The 18,153-nt window shown below is 42.1% G+C and overlaps 1 protein-coding gene across 1 annotated transcript in view; it reads left to right on the top strand.

Annotated features, from left to right (window-relative positions):
• Positions 1–14,518, top strand: part of iqca1 (IQ motif containing with AAA domain 1) — a 76,879-nt gene extending 62,361 nt beyond the window's left edge. Inside the window, exons 15-19 of the mRNA XM_052499808.1 lie at positions 3,346–3,545; positions 6,585–6,671; positions 10,186–10,363; positions 12,718–12,956; positions 14,103–14,518. Coding sequence (XP_052355768.1) covers positions 3,346–3,545; positions 6,585–6,671; positions 10,186–10,363; positions 12,718–12,956; positions 14,103–14,252 — 854 coding nt within the window. The 3' untranslated portion in view covers positions 14,253–14,518. The remainder of the gene's footprint in view (positions 1–3,345; positions 3,546–6,584; positions 6,672–10,185; positions 10,364–12,717; positions 12,957–14,102) is intronic.
• The last annotated feature ends 3,635 nt before the right edge of the window (positions 14,519–18,153 follow it).

The raw sequence follows: 18,153 nt of genomic DNA, 5'->3' as shown, positions 1-18,153 counted from the left end.
CACTATTATCATCACCACCACTACTACCACTACCACCACCACCACCACCACCACCACCACTAAAACCACTACCATCACCACCACTACCATCACTAACACCACCATCACAACCATCACCACCACCATCATCACTACCACCACCACCTTCGTCACCTGCAACACCACCCCTCCCTCCACCACTACCATCCCCCCACCACCATCACTATTATCATCACCACCACTACTACCACTACCACCACCACCACCACCACCACCACCACTAAAACCACTACCATCACCACCACTAACACCACCATCACAACCATCACCACCACCATCATCACTACCACCACCACCTTCGTCACCTGCAACACCACCCCTCCACCACTACTATCCCCCACCACCATCACTATTATCATCACCACTACTACCACTACCACCACCACCACCACCACTAAAACCACTACCATCACCACCACTAACACCACCATCACAACCATCACCACCACCACTAACACCACCGTCACTAACACTACCATCACTACCAACACCACCACTACCATCACCACCACTACCATCACCACCGCCACCATCATCACCACTACCATCACCACCGCCACCACTACCAACACCATCACCACCAACACCATCACTACCATCACCACTACCATCACCTCCAGCATCACTACCACCACCACCATCATCACTACCACCACCATCACCACTACCACTACTACCACCACCATTACCATCACCATCACTACCACCACTACCATCACTACCACCACCATCATCACCACCCCCACCACCACCTCTACCATCATCATCACCACCACTACCACTAAAACCACTACTACCACCACCACCACTACTACCACCATCACCTCCACCATCACCACCACTCCCACCACCAATTACACCACCACCACCATCCCTACCACTACTACCACCACCACCACTGCCATCACCACCACCACTACCACCACCACCACTACCAACACCATCACCTCCACCACCACCACAACTACCACCACCACCACCATCATCACTACTACCACCACCACCACCATCATCCCTCACTACCACCACCACCACCACTACCATCACCATCACCACTACCATCACCACCACCACTACCATCACCACCACCACTACCATCACCATCACCATCACCACCACCACTACCATCACCACCACCACTACCACTACCATCACCATCACCACCACCACTACCACCACCACCACTACCACCACCACACCATCACCTCCACCACCACCACAACTACCATCACCACCACCATCACCACCACTACCACCACCATCACCATCACCACCACCACTACCATCACCACCACCACTACCATCACCACCACCACTACCATCACCACCACCACTACCATCACCACCACCACTACCATCACCTCCATCGTCACATACTACAGTTTATTTATACCTGCACTGTGAACACACAACACTGCCTAAGCATCCACCTCTTTTTATGAAATGAATCACAACAGGACATTGTTTTGTTGTTCCCGAACTTTATTGTCATTCTCACCAAGAGTTGGCTCAGTTTCAGCTACTCTGTGATGATTCAGAGATTCCTCAGAGACTGGTTTGGTTTTCTATCTAGTATAAGCATTGTATATTGGAGGGAGGCTGGCTAGATCGTGTCCTTGGTAGAGAGATATCTCTGTGTACTCCCTTTGTTAGCGATTCACAGCCAATTATCCAGACTGGCTGCTATCTCATTCTCAGTGGTGTCTGTTATTTTCACAAGAAAGTGACAACATTTGAACATGATAGTGTTCCTTCTTTTAACCTGTGTTTGACCTTATTGTTCAAGCTTCTACATTTCATTTCCTATGGAAAAGGACAAGTGCACGTTGCACTAGTCAATTGATCGGCTAATCTGTCCCAGATGGGTTAGAGGCAGGAAGGAGATCATCATTAGACCTTAATGGGAGGAGTAGTCTTCTAATCAGTGCTCATAGTGTACCTAATGTACCTAACTAACACTGTGACCTGATCTAACAGAGAGTGAACTGACCCTATAAACAGCCTGCAGCATAGAGAGAGAGAGAGAGAGAACAGAGAACAGAGGCCAGAGCCTGTTGCCAGCTATTGTAGTTTTAATGAGTTCCGGTCAGAGCAGTAGGAGCGGGACTTCTTGGCTGGACCTACCCCAGGGACAGGAGGGGATTCCTGGGGATAAGGGTTACACGGCTGCACCTGCTCTGGGTCTCTGGGTCTAGAGGTTAATGGAGGGGTGTTGTGATTGGATGTGTTTACTCTCACGTTCTGTGTCCTGGCCCTCTGGCCTCTGTCCAGCCTGGACTTTTAACAGTTAGTATCAGAGAGCACACAATGCACCCTCAGCCCAGCCTCTAGCCTCAGCACACCCTCACCCCAGCCTCAGCCCAGGCTCAGTCCAGGCTCATCCCAGCCTAACCCCAGCCTCAGCCCAGCCTAACCCCAGTATCATCCCAGCCTCAGCCCCAGCCCAGCCTAACCCCAGTATCATCCAGCTGGGTAATTCAACTATTTTCCCTATGGTAGGAGGTTAACCTGACTGAATCAGTTAGTACCAGTTAAGCAGCACTGCTGCTGCTGAGGTCCTCAGAGACCTCACAGGGGCTACAAACACCTATAGTGACCTTACGGCTCTGTTCAATCCGCATGGCGGAAGATCAGCTTTAACAGTTTAGCATTATGCTGTGATTGAAATTTACTACCACCTAACCATCACCATCTACATGTTATCATCCTGTTATTACTCTCTCACTCTCTCTCTCTCTCTCTCTCTCTCTCTCTCTCTCTCTCTCTCTCACTCTCTCACTCTCTCACTCTCACTCTCTCATCTCTCTCTCACTCTCACTCTCTCACTCTCTCTCTCTCTCTCTCACTCTCTCTCTCTTACTCTCTCTCTCTCTCTCCTCTCTCTCTCTCTCTCTCTCACTCTCTCTCTCTTACTCTCTCACTCTCTCTCTCTCACTCTCTCACTCTCACTCTCTTACTCTCTCTCTCTCTCTCAAACTCTCTCTCTCTCTCTCTCACTCTCTCTCTTCTCTTACTCTCTCACTCTCAAGATCTCTCACACTCTCATTCTCTCTCACATTCTCACACTCTCACTCTCTCTCTCACTCTCTCTCTCTCTCTCTCTCTCTCTCTCTCTCTCTCTCTCTCTCTCTCTCTCTCTCTCTCTCTCACTCTCTCACTCTCTCTCACTCTCTCTCACTCTCTCTCTCTCTCACTCTCTCTCACGCTCTCACTCTCTCACTCTCTCTCTCTCTCTCTCTCTCACTCTCTCTCTCTCTCTCTCTCTCTCTCACTCTCTCTCACTCTCTCTTTCTCTCTCCCTCCCAGGATCCCAGTCCGTCCATCAGAAGGCTCCCCTGATGAAGACTCTGCTGCTGGCTGGTCCTGGAGGCGTAGGGAAGAGGATGCTGGTCCATGCTCTGTGCACTGAGACCGGGGCCAACCTCTTCAACCTGTCCCCCAGAAACCTGGCTGGGAAGTACCCCGGCAGGAGCTGCCTCCAGTACCTACTGCACATGGTCTTCAAGGTTTTTGTCAATCTGCTACTGTACATAGTGAGGAAGGCAGCAAAATGGTGCCATGTACGAGGGTAGAGGTCATTGTCTGTTTTGATTCAGATAGTATATGCACACATACTGTATGGCCCACAAAAACACTTTGGCAGTGTACATGATTAGGTATCAGTGTTGTGAATGAAATGCCTGCTGGTGAAGTCAGGAATAAGCTGCACTATGAGCTGCTCTATGTGTTTCTCTGTCAGCTTGATGTTTCTATGTGTTGCTCTGTCAGCTTGATGTTGCTATGTGTTGCTCTGTCAGCTTGATGTTTCTATGTGTTGCTCTGTCAGCTTGATGTTGCTATGTGTTGCTCTGTCAGCTTGATGTTTCTATGTGTTGCTCTGTCAGCTTGATGTTGCTATGTGTTGCTCTGTCAGCTTGATGTTTCTATGTGTTGCTCTGTCAGCTTGATGTTTCTATGTGTTGCTCTGTCAGCTTGATGTTTCTATGTGTTGCTCTGTCAGCTTGATGTTGCTATGTGTTGCTCTGTCAGCTTGATGTTGCTGTGTTGCTCTGTCAGCTTGATGTTTCTATGTGTTGCTCTGTCAGCTTGATGTTGCTATGTGTTGTTCTGTCAGCTTGATGTTTCTATGTGTTGCTCTGTCAGCTTGATGTTTCTATGTGTTGCTCTGTCAGCTTGATGTTTCTATGTGTTGCTCTGTCAGCTTGATGTTTCTATGTGTTGCTCTGTCAGCTTGATGTTGCTATGTGTTGCTCTGTCAGCTTGATGTTGCTATGTGTTGCTCTGTCAGCTTGATGTTTCTATGTGTTGCTCTGTCAGCTTGATGTTTCTATGTGTTGCTCTGTCAGCTTGATGTTTCTATGTGTTGCTCTGTCAGCTTGATGTTTCTATGTGTTGCTCTGTCAGCTTGATGTTTCTATGTGTTGCTCTGTCAGCTTGATGTTGCTATGTGTTGCTCTGTCAGCTTGATGTTGCTGTGTTGCTCTGTCAGCTTGATGTTTCTATGTGTTGCTCTGTCAGCTTGATGTTGCTATGTGTTGCTCTGTCAGCTTGATGTTTCTATGTGTTGCTCTGTCAGCTTGATGTTTCTATGTGTTGCTCTGTCAGCTTGATGTTTCTATGTGTTGCTCTGTCAGCTTGATGTTTCTATGTGTTGCTCTGTCAGCTTGATGTTGCTATGTGTTGCTCTGTCAGCTTGATGTTTCTATGTGTTGCTCTGTCAGCTTGATGTTTCTATGTGTTGCTCTGTCAGCTTGATGTTTCTATGTGTTGCTCTGTCAGCTTGATGTTGCTATGTGTTGCTCTGTCAGCTTGATGTTTCTATGTGTTGCTCTGTCAGCTTGATGTTTCTATGTGTTGCTCTGTCAGCTTGATGTTTCTATGTGTTGCTCTGTCAGCTTGATGTTTCTATGTGTTGCTCTGTCAGCTTGATGTTTCTATGTGTTGCTCTGTCAGCTTGATGTTGCTGTGTTTCTCTGTCAGCTTGATGTTTCTATGTGTTGCTCTGTCAGCTTGATGTTTCTATGTGTTGCTCTGTCAGCTTGATGTTTCTATGTGTTGCTCTGTCAGCTTGATGTTGCTATGTGTTGCTCTGTCAGCTTGATGTTTCTATGTGTTGCTCTGTCAGCTTGATGTTTCTATGTGTTGCTCTGTCAGCTTGATGTTTCTATGTGTTTCTCTGTCAGCTTGATGTTTCTATGTGTTGCTCTGTCAGCTTGATGTTTCTATGTGTTGCTCTGTCAGCTTGATGTTTCTATGTGTTGCTCTGTCAGCTTGATGTTGCTGTGTTGCTCTGTCAGCTTGATGTTTATCAGATCAGTTCATAGTTGTCTATCGGTTAACACAGTTACTGTTCACGGTTCCCCTGTGACATTCTGCACCACTGACTCATCTGAGACATGGAGGGGGGACGAGGGACATGAGAGAAGAGAGAGACATGGAGGGAGAGAAATGGGGCGGGGGGAGAGAGATGGGGCGGGGGGAGAGAGATGGGCAGGGGGAGAGAGAGAGGGGGCGGGGGGAGAGAGAGAGGGGGCGGGGGGAGAGAGATATTTGTCTCGCTTGGACACCTCTCTATGCAGCTGTCTTGAGAGGCAAACAAGTCAGGAGCCCATAGCCACTAGCGACATTGTTCTGAATCTCGCCTGTCAGCACCTCATTGGTCGGCACCCTCTCTAAGTGCATTCTGGGATCAGGAGCGTGTCCTGACAGCACTTCCTGCTTGCTGAGACAGTGTTGGTTTATAAAAGGCTTGTAACATTTGGGTGTGGCTGCCTCCCTCACCCCAAGTTGTTTTTGTCAATGCCAGCCATGGAAACACTGCAAGTTCACAATACTGTTTCTCCATAAGCCTGTGGTGTCATTAACTACAGACTTACTAGCTCTCCTCCCCTATGGGACATAAGGCAACAATGAGCTCCTTCCAACACTCTCTGTCCTTGGCCACGTGTTGTGCCTCGTGATATGAGATGTTCATCTTGGCCAGCTCCTCTGTCACAGTTCTGCACCAGGAATTCTTCTTCTCCCTGGTAGAGTCCACCTTTTTGGGATAAGGGTTATGGTTAGGGCCAGGGTTAGGTTTAGGGTTATGGTTTGGGCTAGGGTTAGGGTTATGGTTAGGGCCAGGGTTAGGGTTATGGTTAGGGCCAGGGTTAGGGTTATGGTTAGGGTTAGGTTTAGGGCCAGGGTTATGGTTATGGTTAGGGTTATGGTTTAGGGTTAGGGTTATGGTTAGGGTTATAGTTAGGGTTAGGGTTATAGTTAGGGTTAGGGTTATAGTTAGGGTTAGGGTTATAGTTAGGGTTAGGGTTAGGGTTAGGGTTAGGAGATACACTGTGGTTTAATGTTACTGATAGTCCAGTTAATGTACGACTTGTGCGTGTGGGTGTTATTTTGTTTGTGTGTTTGTGTGAGACTGATGTTTCTGCTGGTTAGACTGTTTGGTTTGTTGAGGTTACTAATCTTCCCGGATGGGAGAGTTGTTTGAACATTGGCCTTGATGTGTGAAATAAAGAGGTGTGTTTCTTTGTATTGTTCTACTGAGGCAGGTGGCTCGCCAGCTGCAGCCCTCTGTAATATGGATCGGAGATGCAGAGAAAACCTTTTATAAGAAAGTCCCGAAGATGGAGAAAGAGGTATGTTCTCTACACAACAGCAGCATATCTCAATACCACTGTTCATCTCGTCAACAAAAATAGTGAATCAAATATTTGGCAAACATATTTTTCAGTGGCAATTAACGAGACTATAACTGACTAAATAGACCCAGAAAAAACTGTAACTAAACAAAAAAGAAGAGACTAAATTATCTCTGTGACTAAAATCTGTTGGACTGAACAAGAGTTTTTAGACAGATTGAGAGCTATTCAGTGATACGTACTGTTAATATTAGCAGAACAGATGCCCAGTCCAGTTCTGTTCATGAGTCTGGGCAGACAGGCTCCACTCCATCTCCGCCTCCGATCAAACACATTGCGCAGGCGACTCTGTTGCTTCCTCGTAGCTAACCAGTCACCACCAGCCTTCCAGTTAGATAACACCCTTTGCCTGGTTAACAAACACAAGATGCTTTACAAAATGAAAAACAAAGCAGCATTAAGTTTAATAGTAAAACAACAGTCTAGCTATGTTTTTCTCTCTCTTGAGTATAGAAGCGCTTTTGAATTTGTAGTCTTGCTCAACACTCACACTTTCCCCACTGCATTTCATAGCCAGGTTCTGTCTCCGACTTCTAGCCAAGTCTCCCTCTTTTCCTCAGAGAAAATGGCTCTATTGTAGCCATTACCTTTCAAAAGATATGACTCATAATACCAGCGCTACATTTGTTTTCTTTCTGTTGTGGCGGGCCGTTCTACAAGTAGGCAACTTGCGGACTCGATTGGGACTCGAGGTTAAGTGGATCGGCCTAATTCTAAAATACATTTTTTCCCTCATCAATCTACACACAATACCCCATAATGACAAAGCAAAAACTGTTTTTTAGACATTTTGCTAATTTATTAAAGATAAAACACTGAAAAATGGCATTTACATAAGTATTCAGACCCTTTACTCAGTACTTTGTTGAAGCACCTTTGGCAGTGATTACAGACTCGAGTCCTCTTGGGAATGACGCTACAAGCTTGGCACACCTGTATTTGGGGAGTTTCTCCCATTCTTCTCTGCTGATCCTCTCAAGCTCTGTCAGGTTGGATGGGGAGCATTGCTGCACAGCTATTTTCAGGTCTCTTCAGAGATGTTAGATCGGGCTCAAGTCCTGGCTCTGGCTGGGCCACTCAAGGACATTCATAGACTTGTCCCAAAGCCACTCCTGCGTTGTCTTGGCTGTGTGCTTAGGGTTGTTGTCCTGTTGGAAGATGAACCTTCACCCCAGTCTGAGGTCCTGAGTGTTCTGGAGCAGGTGTCATCAAGGATCTCTCTGTACTCTGCTCCGTTCATCTTTCCCTCGATCCTCACTAGTCTCCCAATCGCTGCCACTGAAAAACATCCCCACAGCATGATGCTGCCACCACTATGCTTCACTGTAGGGATGGTGCATCGTAGCTCTACGGACAATTCCTTCAACCTCATGGCTTGGTTTTTGCTCTGACATATACTGTCAACTGTATAGACAGGTGTGTACCTTTCCAAAACATGTCCAATCAATTGAATTTACCACCTATGGACTCCAATCAAGTTGTAGAAACATATCAAGGATGATCAATGGAAACAGGATGCCCCTGAGCTCAATTTTGAGTCTCATAGCAAAGGGTCTGAATACTTCTAAATATAAGGCATTTCTGTTTTATGTTCCCTTTGTCGTTATGAGTATTGTGTGTAGATTGTTGAGGAAAAACATGTATTTAATCCATTTTAGAATAAGGCTGTAACGTAACAAAATGTGGAAAGGGGGAAGGGATCTGAATAGTTTCTGAATGCACTGTATGTAATATCTATGTAGTCTGAACTAAGAATTCATAAGGCCAGATAATTGTTATATATTCTTATATATATGTGTTGGTAGGATAAGGCTTTGTCTGTTTGGTCACATAGAAGTCAGTGATGTATGTTAACTATAGGTTAATGAGGCAATGCAAATGTGATGTGACTAAAATGTGACTACAATTAAAGGGTATTTAGTTGACTAAAATGGCCCACTGTTTTTGTCATTTTGACAATAACTAGACTAAATCATTATTCAATCGACAAAAACTTGACTAAAACGTAATGATATTTTAGCCAAAATGACTAAGACTAGACTAAATGTAAAAAAGAGTCCAGTTATTAGCACTGCTCAATACCAGCCCTCGACACTCGACTCAACAAACTGGATGCAGTCTATCACAGTGCCATTCTTTTTGTCATCAAAGCCCAATATACTACCCACCATTGCGACCTGTACGCTCTCGTTGGTTGGCCCTCGCTTCATACTCGTCGCCAAACCCACTGGCTACAGGTTATCTACAAGTCTCTGCTAGGTAAAGCCCCACCTTATCTCAGCTCACTGGTCACCATAGCAGCACACACTTGTAGCACGCGCTCCAGCAGGTACAGTATATCTCACTGGTCACCATAGCAGCACACACTCGTATCACGCGCTCCAGCAGGTACAGTATATCTCACTGGCCACTCCCAAAGCCAATTCCTCCTTAGGCTGCCTTTCCTTCCAGTTCTCTGCTGCCAATGACTGGAACAAACTGCAAAAATCTCTGAAGCTGGAGACTCATATCTCCCTCACTAGCTTTAAGCACCAGCTGTCAGAGCAGTTTACAGTACATAGCCCATCTGTAAACAGCCCATCTATTTACCTCATCCCCATACAGTATTTATTTATTTATCTTTCTCCTTTGCATCCCAGTATCTCTACTTGCACATTCATCTTCTGCACATCTACCATTCCAGTGTTTTAATTGCTATATTGTAATTACTTCGCCACCATGGCCTATTTATTGCCTTAACCCCTTAACTTACCTCATTTGCACTCACTGTATATAGACGTTTTGTTTTCTTTTGTTCTACTGTATTATTGACTGTATGTTTTGTTTACTCCATGTGTAACTCTGTGTTGTTGTATGTGTCGAATTGCTTTATCGCTTTATCTTGGCCAGGTTGCAGTTGCAAATGAGAACTTGTTCTCAACTAGCCTACCTGGTTAAAGAAAGGTGTTCTCAACTAGCCTACCTGGTTAAAGAAAGATGAAATAAATAAAAACACTACAGTGCACATTGACAAACAGTGTAATCAAGGGACTTGTTTTGACAAGAATGTTTACATAGCAGATTGTCAAGTAACCTTCTCCATTATTGTATTGTTTGTGAATGAACTAAAGTGGGACTCACATCCATCGTTGGGTAACATGGGTTATATGAGATGACAGCTGTGAGCAGTTGAAAATGGGGACATCTTGAATTTACAAATAAGTTTATGCTGCCCTCATGTGGCCGGTCATAACTCTACCCCCTCTTCCTTGTTCTCCCTCTCCTCCCTCTCCTCCCCGCTCTCTCTATCTCCATACCCCTCTCCATCTCCTCACTTCCTCTCCCTCTCTCCCTCTCTCCATACCCCTCTCCATCTCCCTCTCTCCCTCTCTCCATCTCCCTCTCCCCTCTCTCTCCTCACTTCCTCTCCCTCTCTTTCTCTCTCCTCCCTCTCTCCTCTCTCCCTCTCTAGATGGATCCTAAGCGTCTGAAGAAGGACCTAGTAAAGGTGCTGAAGTCTGTGAAGCCTGAGGATCGTGTTCTGGTCGTAGGGACGTCCCGGAGGCCCTTTGACGCAGACCTCAAGCCCTTCTGTAAAGTCTATAGGAAGATCATCCTCATCCCCAGACCTGACTATGCCTCCAGACTGGGTGGGTTATCTATAGTAGTCTATATCGGTTTATATTGGTTTATAGTGGTCTATAGTGGTCTGCATTGGTCTATATTGGTTTATATTGGTTTATAGTGGTCTATATTGGTTTATAGTGGTCTAAATGGATTTATAGTGGTCTATATTGGTTTATATTTGTCTATATTGGTTTATAGTGGTCTATATTGGTTTATAGTGGTCTATATTGGTTTATAGTGGTCTATATTGGTTTATATTAGTTTATCGTGGTTTATAGTGGTCTATATTGGTCTATATTGGTTTATAGTGGTCTATATTGATTTATAGTAGTCTACAGTGGTCTATATTGGTTAATATTGGTTTATAGTGGTCTATATTGGTTTATAGTAGTTTATAGTGGTCTATAGTGGTCTATATTTGTCTATATTTGTCTATATTGGTTTATAGTGGTCTATATTGGTTTATAGTGGTCTATATTGGTTTATATTAGTTTATCGTGGTTTATAGTGGTCTATATTGGTCTATATTGGTTTATAGTGGTCTATATTGATTTATAGTAGTCTACAGTGGTCTATATTGGTTAATATTGGTTTATAGTGGTTTATAGTGGTCTATATTGGTTTATAGTAGTTTATAGTGGTCTATAGTGGTCTATATTTGTCTATACTTGTCTATATTGGTTTATAGTGGTCTATATTTGTCTATATTGGTTTATAGTGGTCTATATTGGTTTATAGTGTCTATAGTGGTCTATATTGGTTTATAGTGGTTTATAGTGTCTATAGTGGTCTATATTGGTTTATAGTGTCTATAGTGGTCTATATTGGTTTATATTGGTTTTTAGTGGTTTATATTGGTTTATAGTGGTCTATATTGATTCATAGTTGTTTATAGTGATCTATAGTGGTTTTAGTTGGTTTATATTGGTCTATATTGGTTTATAGTGGTCTATATTGGTTTATATGAGTCTATAGTGGTCTATATTGGTTTATAGTGGTCTTTATTGGTTTATAGTGGTTTATAGTGTCTATAGTGGTCTATATTGGTTTATAGTGGTCTATATTGGTTTATATGAGTCTATAGTGGTCTATATTGGTTTATAGTGGTCTATATTGGTTTATAGTTGTTTATAGTGATCTATAGTGGTTTATGTTGGTTTATATTGGTCTATATTGGTTTATAGTGGTCTATATTCGTCTATATTGGTTTATAATGGTCTATATTGGTTTATAGTGGTTTATATTGGTTTATAGTGGTTTATAGTGGTCTATATTGGTTTATAGTGTCTATAGTGGTCTATATTGGTTTATAGTTTTTATAGTGATCTATAGTGGTTTATGTTGGTTTATATTGGTCTATATTGGTTTATAGTGGTCTATATTTCTCTATATTGGTTTATAATGGTCTATATTGGTTTATAGTGGTTTATAGTGTCTATAGTGGTCTATATTGGTTTATAGTTGTCTATAGTGGTCTATATTGGTTTATAGTTGTTTATAGTGATCTATAGTGGTTTATGTTGGTTTATATTGGTCTATATTGGTTTATAGTGGTCTATATTTGTCTATATTGGTTTATAGTGGTCTATATTTGTCTATATTGGTTTATAGTAGTTTATAGTGGTCTTTATATTGGTTTATAGTGGTCTATATTGATTCATAGTTGTTTATAGTGATCTATAGTGGTTTTAGTTGGTTTATATTGGTCTATATTGGTTTATAGTAGTCTATATTGGTTTATAGTAGTCTACAGTCATCTATATTGGTTTATATTGGTCTATATTGGTTTATATTGGTCTATATTGGTTTATAGTGGTCTATATTGGTTTATAGTAGTCTACAGTCATCTATATTGGTTAATATTGGTTTATAGTGGTTTATATTGGTCTATCTTGGTTTATTGTGGTTTATAGTGGTCTATAGTGGTTTATATTGGTTTATAGTGGTTTACAGTGGCCTATATGGGTTTATAGAGGTCTATAGTGGTTTATATTGGTTTATAGTGGTATATACTGGTCTATATTGGTTTATATCGGTTTACAGTAGTTTATAGTGGTTCATATTGGTTTATAGTGGTTTATAGTGGTCCATAGTGGTTTTTAGTGGTTTATAGTGATGTAAAGTGGTCTATATTGGTTTATGGGGGTTTATAGTGGTCTATATCTAGGCCAACCTGTTGGCTATGGACAGACAGAATCTGTGGAGGTTTTATTCCCTAAATCCACCAGAAATGAGTTGACATGAAAAATACTGGTGGAATGAATTCATATGATAGGCCCACCAGTAAACACACATCTTTAAAAAAAATGTTGTATTCATTGCCCGCTTCTGGTTTGAACTCTAACCTTTCTATCCCTGTCTGTGATGTGTTCTCCAGTGCTGTGGAGGGAGCTGCTGTGTGGCGGCGGTGCTCGCCTCACCCCCAGCCTAGACCTGAGCTCCCTGGCCAAGGTGACAGACGGCTACACCCAGGGCCACATCCTGCAGGCTGTGAGGCAGGTGCTGACCCCTCGCAGGCTGGCCCAGCAGACTACCAGACCACTGACCGCTGAAGAGTTCATCCCTCCACTGGCCAGACAGGACCCCGTCTACAAAGAGGAGGAGGAGGCCTTTAAGGTTCAGTAGCATCAATCAATTAATCACCTTTGATTTGCATAATTTGTTTTTACATATGTTTATCACCAAAGTGCTCAGGATAGCCTTACTCCCACATAAATCAGAGGCGACAATTGGAAAGCTCCTATGTAGGAGGAAGGAAGGGGTTATTTTGCCATTATAACAGTTAAAATGGTCCTCTGTATCTCAGTAGGTGGTGCAGTAGGTGGTGCTTGCATCTTAGGATAGTGGATTTGATTCCCGGGACCACACACATGTAAAACAATATTATGGCATATTATTATATTAAATCCTGTTTTTGCCTTTGTTGTGCTGATTGGTCTACATCTATTATCATAATCAGATATGAATTCAGTATTATTACTATTATCATTATTGTATTATGAATTCAGTATTATAAGCCGATATGAATTCAGTATTACAATCAGATATCAATTCAGTATTATAATCAGATATCAATTCAGTATTATAATCAGATATCAATTCAGTACTTTAATCCGATATGAATTCAGTATTATAATCAGATATCAATTCAGCACTATAATCATATATCAATTCAGTAGTATAATCAGATATCAATTCAGTACTTTAATCATATATGAATTCAGTATTATAATCAGATATCAATTCAGTACTTTAATCATATATGAATTCAGAATTATAATCAGATATCAATTCAGTATTATAATCAGATATCAATTCAGTATTATAATCAAATATCAATTCAGTACTTTAATCATATATCAATTCAGTACTTTAATCATATATGAATTCAGTATTATAATCAGATATCAATTCAGTATTATAATCAGATATCAATTCAGTACTTTAATCATATATGAATTCAGCATTATAATCAGATATCAATTCAGTATTATAATCAGATATCAATTCAGCATTATAATCAGATATCAATTCAGTATTATAATCAGATATCAATTCAGTATTATAATCAGATATCAATTCAGCATTATAATCAGATATCAATTCAGTATTATCCGATGAACTCTATATATACATTTGAGAGTCCTGCTCCAACAATCACCACATGAGGGTGCTGCGTTCCTACAGTTAGGAAGGAAATGCCACTGTATAACAGGTTTTATTTCCTCCGACCGTGGATTGATGGCTGTGAATGTGTTTCAGATGTGGTACGGCAGGACACCTTTGGGTAAGAAGAGGGCACGGGCGGCCAAGGCCATCGAGGAGGAGGGAGAGTCGGGCAAGGACAAAGACAAGCGGGGCACTGGGAAGAAGACAGGGAAAGAAGAGAAAAGCAAGAAGAAAAATAAGTAAATGTCAAATACAAGAGATAAATGTCGTCAACATTGGGGAGGTCTACAGATAGGGACTTTCAGGGGATGTGATTTACATTCCTCCTACTTAGATATGATGGACGATACATTTACTACCAGTCTATGACTGTAAATGTCATGACAACAGTATAACGGTAACAGTCGATCATGTTATGATCATAATGACAAAAGTAGCTGTTTATCTTGTATGAGACCAGATATAAAGTATGTAAAATAAATCATTGTTATCGCAGTGTAAATATTTAAGATGGAAATAAGTGTTCTTGATTTGAGTCCAAATGGATCACAGCAGTATAATTTCATGAGATTCTATTTGGGGGATGTTTATTTTCAGTCTCCGACTATTTTGACCATTAGAAGCTAATTAGCCTTGTTGATGAGCGCTGAGTTGTTTAAACTGGGGGCTCTGAGCTGCAGTGGGAGGGGGGGCGTACTGAGACTCACAACCCCCCCCCCAAAATACACCCCGTCGCATCCGAGCCCCGGGCTCCCCTCGCTCCCCTGTCCTGAGACAAATCATCATTAACCATCCCCAGAACCACGAGACCGTGCAACGATGGAGGGATTCCTCTCAAATGTTAGCTGCTAACCGTAATGATGAAAAAACACAGCAACGGTGCCTTGTATTTCCTGTCCGTCTTCCTTTCTCTCTCTCCGTCTCTCACTCTCTCTCTCTCACTCACTCTCTCCCTTTCCTCAGCCATCGTTGGGTTTGCGTGGCTTCTGTGCCATAGGAGTCTGTTAATTAGCCTGTGTAATTGTCATTGTTGCCAGTTACAGCCAGGGGGCTTCAGGCAGAGACACTGTGCAATGTAGCAGCACCTTGTCCCAGGTCGCCCTGTGTTACTGTTTACACCCAGTTAGCGCTAACAAGCCAGCCTGCCCTGCCAAGCGGCTGACCCACTTCAAGGCTCCAGCAAGCCTCTACTAGCTCCCCAAGGACCAACTACCCCCGTTCACTGGCCATCTTTAATCAAGTATTAGTCAATGGGAAACCAGATCCCCATTGTCCACCACAGCATAACCCTAACCATGCATCTGTACCCCTCTTGTCTTTTGGGTGTCTGGGTCTACACACTCCACACTCTCTCTTGTCCCGGTCTTTATTGTCCTCCTCTACCTTCCCTTTCTGTCTGTCTTTCTCTCACTGTCCCATCCCATCGCTCTCTCATTTTCTCTCTTTCTTTCTTTATCTCTCTCTTCTTCTTCTCCGTCCCATCTCTCCTCCTGCCAGGTGGGTTTACAGAGCGTGACAAACACTGTCACCTTTCCTGCTCCTTGTAGCTTAAACCAACATCTAATTGAATTATTCATGTGTGTGGACCACCGCCTTCTCACCCAAGAAAAGGCCCTTAAGCAGTCTTTTATGTGACGACCAAGCTGTTTTTACTCCAGTGGTGTTCCCTTTGGGATCTATTTACTGTAGTATGACTGAGGTGAACCACGACGTGCATTTATCCAGAATAACACATTCACAATGTCTTAATGCACAGATAATTAGCAAATGTGGAAAGACAGCATTGTATTTGGTTAATTGCTCACAGTGTGATGGTTACTAGCGTTGTTATCAGCTGATCTGTATCTCAGACAGACTTATTTTTTAGATTTTGCCCATCTTCTCCTCCTTCATGCGTCATTTCTTAATTTCCATAACACTGGATTTCTCTCCACATTTTTGTGGCGATGATAATGAAGCATTATTTGATTAGATGAATCATTCTTTAATTTCTGTGTTTTGTGATGACAGAGTCAAGGGTGATTCAACCCTGTGGTCATGGCAGTAATAAAATCAAGACCACTGTCGACTCTTGGAGACCTTTAACCATTATTTTGCAATTCCTATTTATGTCCCTGTCTCTTGGCTTGAGGGCCCAGTTCTCCATACACCCATACTTTCTCTCTCAACCCCTGACCCAGTGTTCCTTTTTATGGTGATGTATCCAGTCTTTCCACCCAGTCCTCAGCCAGAGGTGGGAAGAAATGCTGATATGACCTAGAAAATGTTCAGCTCAGGTCCCAGCCCCATTCCTATTCCCAACCCCAGCACCAGCCTTCCTCTGTAGCCCAGGGGGAGTGATGCTCTGACAGGCTCATTTGCTTTGTGATCCCCTGGTCTACTGGGGCCCTGTACTGGGACAGAGTGACAGCTAGGAGCTCTGGAGGGGGACACAGGCTCAGGGGGGTCCCCTCTCCACTGTCACATACTATCACAAAGTTCCAATACTCTTTTTCAAGGCAGCATCCACTTTAAAACCATGAAACCTTCAAATAATGTTTCCTGTATTCCACTGTTCTATTGTAATAAAATAGATGTATACCATATACATAGATTTATAGTTGAAACGTTATGCTGATGACATTTGAGACAAACTCAGGAAGCTAGGCCAATTTGAGCTGGTTGGTTAGTATTATCTGGTTGGGTAGTACTATCTGGTTGGTTAGTATTATCTGGTTGGTTAGTACTATCTGGTTGGTTAGTACTATGTAGCTTGTTAGTATTATGTGGTTGGTTAGTACTATCTGGTTGGTTAGTACTATGTAGCTTGTTAGTATTATGTGGTTGGTTAGTACTATGTGGCTTGTTAGTATTATGTGGTTGGTTAGTACTATGTGGCTTGTTAGTATTATGTGGTTGGTTAGTATTATCTAGTCAGTCAGTATTATCTGGTTGGTTAGTATTATGTGGTTGGTTAGTATTATGTGGTCGGTTGGTATTATGTGGTTGGTTAGTATTATCTGGTTGGTTAGTATTATCTGGTTGGTTAGTATTATGTGGTTGGTTAGTATTATGTGGTTGGTTAGTGTGGTTGGTTAGTATTATGTGGTTGGTTAGTATTATGTGGTTGGTTAGTATTATGTGGTTGGTTAGTATTATGTGGTTGGTTAGTATTATCTGGTTGGTTAGTATTATGTGGTTGGTTAGTATTATCTGGTTGGTTAGTATTATGTGGTTGGTTAGTATTATCTGGTTGGTTAGTATTATGTGGTTGGTTAGTATTATGTGGTTGGTTAGTATTATGTGGTTGGTTAGTATTATGTGGTTGGTTAGTATTATCTGGTTGGTTAGTATTATGTGGTTGGTTAGTATTATGTGGTTGGTTAGTATTATGTGGTTGGTTAGGTTGGTTAGTATTAGTTGGTTATATTATGTGGTTGGTTAGTATTATGGTTGGTTAGTATTATGTGGTTGGTTAGTATTATGTTGGTTAGTATTATATTATCTGGTTGGTTAGTATTATCTGGTTGGTTAGTATTATGTGGTTGGTTAGTATTATTATGTGGTTGGTTATTATCTGGTTGGTTAGTATGTGGTTGGTTAGTATTATCTGTTGGTTAGTATTATCTGTTGGTTAGTATTATCTGGTTGGTTAGTATTATCTGGTTGGTTAGTATTATCTGGTTGGTTAGTATTATCTGGTTGGTTAGTATTATCTGTTGGTTATTGGTTATTATGTGGTTGGTTAGTATTATCTTGGTTAGTATAGTATTATCTGGTTGGTTAGTATTATGTGGTTGGTTAGTGTTATCTGGTTGGTTAGTATTATGTGGTTGGTTAGTATTATCTAGTTGGTTAGTATTATGTGGTTGGTTAGTATTATCTGGTTGATTAGTATTATCTAGTTGGTTAGTATTATGTGGTTGGTTAGTATTATCTGGTTGGTTAGTATTATGTGTTTGGTTAGTATTATGTGGTTGGTTAGTACTATCTGGTTGGTTAGTATTATGTGGTTGGTTAGTATTATCTGGTTGGTTAATATGATCTGGTTGGTTAGTATTATCTGGTTGGTTAGTATTATCTAGTTGGTTAGTATTATGTGGTTGGTTTGTATTATGTGGTTGGTTTGTATTATGTGGTTGGTTTGTATTATGTGGTTGGTTAG

Source organism: Oncorhynchus keta, chromosome 37 (assembly GCF_023373465.1).
Source record: "Oncorhynchus keta strain PuntledgeMale-10-30-2019 chromosome 37, Oket_V2, whole genome shotgun sequence".
Lineage (NCBI taxonomy): Eukaryota > Metazoa > Chordata > Actinopteri > Salmoniformes > Salmonidae > Oncorhynchus > Oncorhynchus keta.
This window is presented reverse-complemented; position numbering and strand designations above follow the sequence as displayed.